Source organism: Amblyraja radiata, chromosome 23 (genome assembly GCF_010909765.2).
Source record: "Amblyraja radiata isolate CabotCenter1 chromosome 23, sAmbRad1.1.pri, whole genome shotgun sequence".
Taxonomy (NCBI): domain Eukaryota; kingdom Metazoa; phylum Chordata; class Chondrichthyes; order Rajiformes; family Rajidae; genus Amblyraja; species Amblyraja radiata.
Genome location: NC_045978.1, coordinates 7,359,514 through 7,368,169, shown reverse-complemented (window position 1 = coordinate 7,368,169; position 8,656 = coordinate 7,359,514). Strand labels below are relative to the sequence as shown.

Sequence of the window (8,656 nt, the reverse complement as noted above, 5' to 3'; positions counted from 1 at the left end):
TGTGCTAACCAACAATCTGTCAATCTCCACTTTAAAAGTACCCATTGATGGCCTCCATAGTCTTCTGTGACAATGAATTCCACAGATTCACCACCCTGGTGATCTCTTGTTTTCTGCTTCAATGACATGTCCATGTAACAAATTCAGTATCGCTGCATGATTCCATGCCTCTGCATACATGTCCCATGCTCTATGTAACATATCTCAAGAGATGGCAAAGTCCTTGAAGGAGTCCATTTCCATCCTCAAACAGAATTTGGTGCAGAGCCAACAAACAGGTCATTCTTTACAGTCTGAGAGTCATGCACATTTCTGTAGATGGCATACTTTTCAGATACATTTGTGTTATAGAAGCTTTTAAAGCAAGTTCACCATTTATAGATGGACATTCAGAGGCGTTATTCCTCTGGTTTAATTCCAATGGAGGCCTGCTAGTTAACACTTGGAAGATGAAGACAGTCATGCATGAACAAAGCTGACCATTTTAACTCTTGAACTGAGAAATGCTGCCATTAATGTAATTGCCTTAATATTGGTATGAATGTATTATTGTCATGTGTATTGAGGTACAGTGAAAAGGTTTTGTTTGCGTGCTATCCAATTAAAGTACATAGAAGTACAACAGGTAGTTCAAAGAGAACAATACTAGAGTACCGAATATAGTTTACAGCATTGTGGTGTTACAGTCCCAGAGATAAAGTCCAATTCCCACAATGACATAGATTGGAAGATCGGGACTACACCAAGCTGTTTAGTAGTCTGACAACAGAGGGGAAGAAATCGGAGGCATATGTTTTCAAGCTTTTGTATCTTTTGACCGATGGAAGAGGGGGAAAAACGTTATCCATTCCTTCTCTCCATCAGAAGTGTGGATACTTTGATCAATCCAAATGCATCACCAGCTCTAAAATTAAGCACTTAAATGGAATCTGAAAGAAACCTTGATGGGACCAAATCCTTCCAATGAAAGAATGATCATGTTTGCTGAGGGTTCGCCCAAGCACAAGGTCAATGTGGTCTTGTGCTCAGTGCAATGAGCATTCGAAGATAAAACCCATGACTCAAAGAAAATAGGGAGGGCAAGAAAGGTTTGGATTTATTTGATGTTCTCATTGGTATTGTGGCAAACTTTTCATAACCATAACAAGCTCCAAAACCAGTTCGACTTTGAACAGTTTTACAGTGAAGGCTATCAGGCTCATGGCCAAAGAGAAAATGTTTATATTCTGCCAGTCATTTGGGAGTGGCATCAACCAATTCAGGTGTCAATAATTGTTTGGAATGGAATGAGAATTAATGAGAATGGAATGAGAATTAATATCTTGCATTATTATGTTTGGATGACCAAACCACGTTTTAGTCTATGATTCACTGAAGATCGTGGAGCTGTGCAGCACGGAATCAGGCCCTTCAGCCGAACTCATCCATGCTGACCAAATTGTCTAATCAAGATGAATGAATGAATGAATAAGTTTATTGGCCAAGTATTCACATACAAGGAATTTGCCTTGGTGCTCTGCCCGCAAGTGACAACATGACATACAGTGACAGTTAGGAATGACACATAAAACATTAGTAATAAAACAATATTGATTAAACATGTGGATTAAATAAAATACCAGAGCAAAAGGAGGCTACAGATAGAGCTTTGATGGCAGCTTTGACCATCCGGAGTAACTTTCCAGAGGGAAGTGATTCAAAGAGTTTGTGGTCAGGGTGAGAGGAGTCAGAGATGATCTTACCTGCTTGCTTCCTGGCCCTTTCAGTGTACAGTTCATCAATGGAGGGAAGGTTGCAGCCAATAACCTTCTCAGCTGATCGGACAATTTGCTGCAGCCTCCGGATGTCGTGCTTGGTGGCTGAGCCAAACCAGACTATGATGGAGAAGGTGAGGACAGACTCTACGATGGCAGTATAGAATTGGACCATTATTGCCTGTGGCAGATTGTGCTTCCTCAGCTGCCACAGGAAGTACATCCTCTGTTGTATCTTTTTGACTGTGGAGTCGATGGTGGCCCCCAAATTAAGGTCCTTGGAGATGATGGTTCCCAGGAACTCCAGAGACTCCACAGATGTGTTGTTGATGGTGAGTGGGGTGAGAGCTCTCCTAAAGTCTGCAATCAATTCCACTGTCTTAAGAGCATTGAGCTCCAGCTTGTTGCGATGGCACCAGGACGCCAGCTGTGTCACATCCACTGTCATAATTCCACTTGTCGGCACCTTCCAAATCATTCTGATGCATGTACCTGTGTCTACTACTTCCTCTGGCAGCTCATGTATACATGAACTTTAGTTTAGTTGAGAGATACAGAGTGGAAAGAGGACCTTGGGCCCACTGAGTCCGCGCTGACCAGCGATCACTCGTACACTAACGCATTTGTGGGCAATTTACAGAAACCAATTAGCCGACCAACCTGCACCTCTTTGGAATGTGGGAAGAAACGGGGAGAACGTACAAACTCCATACCTGTGTGAAAAGTTGCCCCTCAGGACTATTAATCTCTCACCTTAAACCTCTGCCCATTAGTTGTAGATTCCCATACCCAGGGGTGGATTTTCGCCTCATCTACGCCCCTCATGATTTTATAACCTCTAAACGAGGTCTCCCCTCAGCCTCCTATGCTTCAGGAAAAAAAGACCCAGTCTCTCCTTACAACTCAAACCCTGGAAAGAAAAGAAAAAACCTTAATTTCACCCTATCCTTCCAATAACAGAGTGATCGCTGTACATAGTACTCAAAATGTAGGCTTACCAATGTCTTGTACATTTGTAACATGGCGTCTTAACTCCTGTACTCAATATCCTGACAGAGGAAATGCAAGTGTACCGTATTTCTTCTTCACACCCCAATCACATGTACCAGCACCTTCATGGAGTTATGTACCTTCACCCCTCGGTCTCTTTCTTAAGGGGCTGTCCCACTGCGGTGACCTAATTGGCGAGCGTAGAAGAGTTTAGGAGAGTATGAAAAAAATGTAATGTGGAAGACCTCCTTCGACTATGTTGAAGACTTGCTTCGACTAGCTTCGGGAAAATTGGATACCGAATAGTGGAGAGTGAAGACGACCTCCCTTCGACCTACCTTTAATTACCTTTGACTACCTCTGATTACCTACGAATAACATGCAGACCTACTACAACCCACCGATTAAACCTACGAGTAAAAATATATAATTTTTTTTCCATGGCGACCTTTTTTTAACTCGTGGGCATTTTTCAACATGTTGAAAAATACGCCGCAACCTAGCTGAGGCCTCGAGTACACGGGGACCACTCTCCAGCATGAAGGAGAGTTACAAAGGCCTAGGACCTCGTGTCGATCATGCTGCGAGTATGAGTAGAGAGCAAACTCGCCAGAACTCGCGGATTAGGTCGCCACAGTGGGACATCTCCTTTATACAGCAGTTCTCAGCAGCCTTCCATTCACTGTGAAAATCCCACCCTGGGTTCTCCTATCCAGATGCGACATCCGAATTAAACTCCATCTGCCATCCCTTGGCCCATCGGCCTAGATGATCAAGATCCCATTGTAATAACAGATGACCTTCACTGTCCAGTGTACCATTAATTTTAATGCCGCTTGCAAGTCTAACCATGCCACCTACACTCACAGCCAGATTATTAATTTAGCGAACAACAGTAACCCCAGCACCGATCACAAGGATATACTTCGAAGGTAGGAACTGCAGATGCAGGACACATAGACACAAATCGCTGGAGTAACTTAGCTGGTCAGGCAGCATCTCTGGAGAAAAGGAATTGGTGACGTTTCGGGTTGAGACCCATCTTCAGACTAAGAGTCTGGTGTAAAGGGAACTAAGAGATATAGAAGGTGCATAGACTAGAATAAATGAATGAAAGGTTTGCAAAAAAGCAACGATGATCAAGGAAAGGTGGAGCCCACAATGGTCCGTTGTTGGCTGTGGTGATATCGAGTTATACAGAGAGTGAAACTGGTAGGACCACTAGGGTGGGGGAAGGACGTTACCTCACCCTGGATCCTATTTGATCAAACATACCAGCCCAGTGTAATGTGCGGTACCTTGTCAAAGGCCTCGCGAAAGGGCAAATGTTCAGACATCTGCGCATGTAATTGCCCCTCAATTGCTAATCTCTCTCATTCCCTCCCGCCTTCTTACACTCCTCCAGACAGACCAACTCTTAGGTAACTAGACACAAAATGCTGGAGTAACTCAGCGGGAAGGCAGCATTTCTATTCATACGTTTCGTTCATTTGTTCTTTGTACCTTTCCATACCACTATTTCCCCTCCCCTGACTCTCGGTCTGAAGATGCGTCTCGACCCGAAACATCACCTATTTTCTCCAGAGATGCTGCTAGACCCACTGAGTTCCTCCAGCATTCTGTGTCTATCTTTGGTGTAAACCAGTATTTGCAGTTTCTTCCTACACACTTCTTAAGTAACTAGCATTAACGTCCCACCGATAGCACCGACATTAGTTGTATCATCTGACGACCTTACTATACAAACATGTCCTTTGTTCTCGCTACTAGATTCACCTCTCCATTTTAAACATGCATCAGGTTCTTCTGAAGATTCATTCATGGGAAACATTAACTTATACTCTCCACAGACACGGCCTCATTCATAGAAACACAAAAACATAGAAAATAGGTGCAGGGGGAGGCCATTCGGCCCTTCGAGCCAGGACCGCCATTCATTGTGATCATGGCTGATCATCCCCAATCCATAACCCGTATCTGCCTTTACTCGGTATCCCACAGTTTTCTGAATTTTATTTCAGATTTCCATCATTAATTGTTTTTATTCAGTATAACCCACAACAGAAATATAAAGCGCAGCTCCAGATAACAAAATAACCGAGTATCGACGAAAGTTATGTATAACTCAGAAGTGTTAAACAATGGTTTACCATCCAAAGAAACATGAACTATATCCTCCGATGAAATGGTTCCAGTGGTGCAAAAAGTTGGCTGTAGAATTTTTATTTGGATGTTCAGCATTCATGGAATAAGGCATAACGAGTAATACATGTGTCACACATTGTAATGTGAACTCACGGTGACACAATAGTTGACACACGATAAAAACCGAGTGGTAGATACAAAGTGGAAAATGTGCTTCCATTATAGTACAGTATTTTCCCTGTCAATGGGCATTTCTCCAGGTCTAATGCCACATTTATTGCTGAGAATGTTTTACATCCAGCGGCGAATGAACAGGATCATTTGAGGACACAAATAGCTGGATTTGAAACAGCAACTCTGCAAGCGACCTGCTAACGGTCTGGTAAAGTCTGAAGAAGGGTCTCGACCCGAAACGTCACCCATTCCTTCTCTCCAGAGATGCCGCCTGTCCCGCTGAGTTATTCCAGCATTTGGTGTCTATCTTCGGTTTAAACCAGCATCAGCAGTTCCCTCCTGAGTTAACCAGCATCTTTCCGAGGGCAAATTGGACAAGCTTCGACGGGCACCTTGGTCGGCATGCACTTGAGCCTGTTTCGCCACGTCTGTCCCCATCACTAATGTCCATTTTTCAAACATTAAAAACATTGCTCAAACTGTTCCACCTAGTATGAAATCAATCAGATATGTATGCTGTGTATTTTACAGAATATAAATAGCACCGAGTACAAATAATGCAATATTTCAGTTGGGTCTTCTGACTAATATTCATCCAAGCATCCTGATGGAATAATAATCTCTCATGGCTGTAAACTTGGTTGACGGCAGCTTCACTCATCACACCATTTGGCGCATTTCCTGCGTAATCGTTGTTGCTTTATAATCTTCACGGTGCAAGAGACGGTGCTACATCCTTTGGCGAAATACCAGAAAGCACACTTGATGAAGATGGCACAGCATGCAGAGATTCCCAGTTATCCAGTGTCTCACTGTGAGCGTCGTTCATAAAGACTGAAACTACCAGAACCGAATTTCACCGAAAAACACAGCATTCAAGAACGTTTTTTTTGGGAATTCAATGTATTGTTTCTTTTCATACACACCCCAGGAAAGACCAAGATATGTCCATCCGTGTCAATATCATTTATTAACTGTGATAGTTACAACGACTGAAATTAGATGCTTGCAAGAGTTAAGCTTTAATACATTCTAATTATTTAAAAAATTTGCATTTCATCATTTATCTCTTATATCAATCCAAGATTATTTTGAATTATTCAATATCAAACATTATCCTTGGATTCTGCAATTGTCTGAAGAAGGATCTCGAACAGAAACATCACCCATTCCTTCTCTGTCTGGCCCGCCGAGTTACTCCAGCATTTTGTGTCTATCTTCGGTGTAAACCAGCATCTGCAGTTCTTTCCTCACACACGCGATGGATATCTAAAGCATTTAAATGGATTCACACGACTGTTTCGTACCAAGTTGGTAATAAAACGTCTTGCGGAACTGAAGGGTGGTTTTTCGGTAATAAAACGTCTTGTGGAAGTGAAGGGTGGTTTTCTCTGGCGTGGTTGAATAAGCCGCGCATTTTTACATTGAACGTTTTCATTCTCGCCACCACTCCGTCCCTGGCTACAAAGTAGATGAACGGGTCGATGCAGCTGTTTAAACTGGTCAGCCCTCTGGAGACCTGGTAGTACACGTAAACCGACCTGTTGTTTCGCGCACAGAAACCTTCCAACTGATACTGCCTGGAAGTTAAATTGAGATATCGCAACAGATGGTAAGGCGCAAAGCAAACGGAAAACAACAGCATAATAATGATGGCAAGGTTCCGGGACCGTTTCTTGGGACCTCTGTCCATGCTACGGTTTTTGCTGAGCACCACTGCGATTTGACAGTAACATGCTATGATGATTAGGAAGGGAATCAGGAATCCAGTCACTGAAACCACCTTGACGTACAACATGTAAGAGGTCACCTCTTCGTTTGGCACAGTGTCGTAGCACTTTGTGCCATCGGCGTTAGTCTTGGTGAAATAGAAATCCATTAAGGTTTGGAGCAGAACCAAGGTCCAGACCAGGGCACTGATCTGAGCCGAGTGGCGGCTCTTCCATCGTCCCAACATCCTCATTGGATGCACGATGCCCATGTAACGCTGCACGCTGATGCAGGTGAGGAATCCGATGCTCCCGTACAAATTCAGATGGAAAACCAGCCTGCTAATTCGGCAGAAGCCTTTGCCAAAAACCCAGCGGGCGCGGGCGGCGTAATAGGCCACGAAGAAAGGCAGGGTGAGCACATAGGACAGGTCCGCGAGTGCCAGGTGAAACACGAAGAAATCCCCGTTCAGCCATTTCCTCCGCCTCAAACACAGGCAAGCCAGCACCGAGGCGTTCGTGCAGAAACCCACCACGAACACAAACACGTAGGTGATGGAGATTAACCTGTCCTGAAAGATCTTGTCGACCAGGCACTCGGCGGTTTGGTTCAACACTTTGTAACCAGGAGTGGGCGAAACCGCGATCAAAGAGGTTACATCCGTCATTCCAAATGGCCCACGGGCAGCACGGCAGGGTCAGGGTGGATAGGAAGGGCCGCATTCAAACCTTGTAATCCTGGTACCCCGTCAACCAACAGCCACGCTATAAATCTGAACCAGAAAAATATGAAACTTTGGAGTAACTCGGCGGGTCAGGCAGCAGCATCTTTGGGTCGGGACAACTTCTTTAGAAAATAAAACTCCACTCAACCACTGAACCACAGGAGCTGAACGCCATTCATTGTGTCAGCATGCCAATTCAATCTAGGCGTGGGTGAGCGGCTCGGCAATTAAAGGATCACAGCCACACCCCGTCCTCTAAGAACATGCAAGGTCCTGTACCAAAGACACGCACATGCAACATGCCCAAGACACAGAATCTAATTTTGCAGGAAGGAACTGCAGATAGATGCTGGTTTAAACCGAAGATAGACACAAAAAAGCTGGAGTAACTCAACGGGACAGGCAGCATCTCTGGAGAGAATGAACGGGTGACGTTTCGGATCGAGTCGCTTCTTCAGGCTGATGTCTGGGGAGAGGGCGCTACAGAGAAAATTGATTTGCGACCCGCGGTCTCCTCACGGCCGGAGTGGAGGAACCACCCTGAAACCCAAATATTAACAGCGTAGCGAGGTAGAAGTGACTGGGAAACTTTATCAATTGATAACCCCCCCCCCCCCCCCCCCCCCCCGTCCCCAGCTTTGGCATTCAGATACATTTACAAACTTAAAAATGTCAAGGGTATTTAAAATAAAATGCACAAAATGCTTAAGATGTGTCTTTAAAGGGGGGGGGGGGGGGGGGACAGTGACACGACTGGTAGAGCTGCTGCCTCACAACACGAGAGACCCTGGTTCGATTCAGACCCCGGGTGCTGTGTTCTGTGTGGAGTTTGCCCGTTCTCCCTGTGACCGCGTGGGTTGCCTCCGGGTGCTCCGGTTTCCTCCCACACTCAAAGAGGTACGGGATTTGTAGGTTCGTGGGTCTATGTGAATTCTCCCTAGTGTGTATGGAGTGGATGGGGGAAGTGGGATAACATAGAACTAGTGTGTGCGGGTGATCGATGGTCATTGTAGACTCGGTGGGCCGAAGGGCCTGTTGCCATGCTGCATCTTTCAATCACATCAATCATTCAGGCTAGTTTCTACCAACAAGAAGTGATCGGTGTGGACTCGATGGGCCGAAGGACCAGTTTTCAGGCTGAATCTTTGAATCAGTTAAA

At 44.8% G+C, this 8,656-nt stretch overlaps 1 protein-coding gene across 1 annotated transcript; it reads right to left on the bottom strand.

Annotated features, from left to right (window-relative positions):
* Positions 1-6,230: 6,230 nt before the first annotated feature.
* LOC116986200 (P2Y purinoceptor 1-like) lies at positions 6,231-7,807 on the bottom strand. The gene has a single exon (XM_033041486.1). The coding sequence runs from the start codon at positions 7,438-7,440 to the stop codon at positions 6,352-6,354; it is 1,089 nt and encodes a 362-aa protein (XP_032897377.1). The 5' UTR covers positions 7,441-7,807; the 3' UTR covers positions 6,231-6,351.
* Between the last annotated feature and the right edge of the window lie 849 nt (positions 7,808-8,656).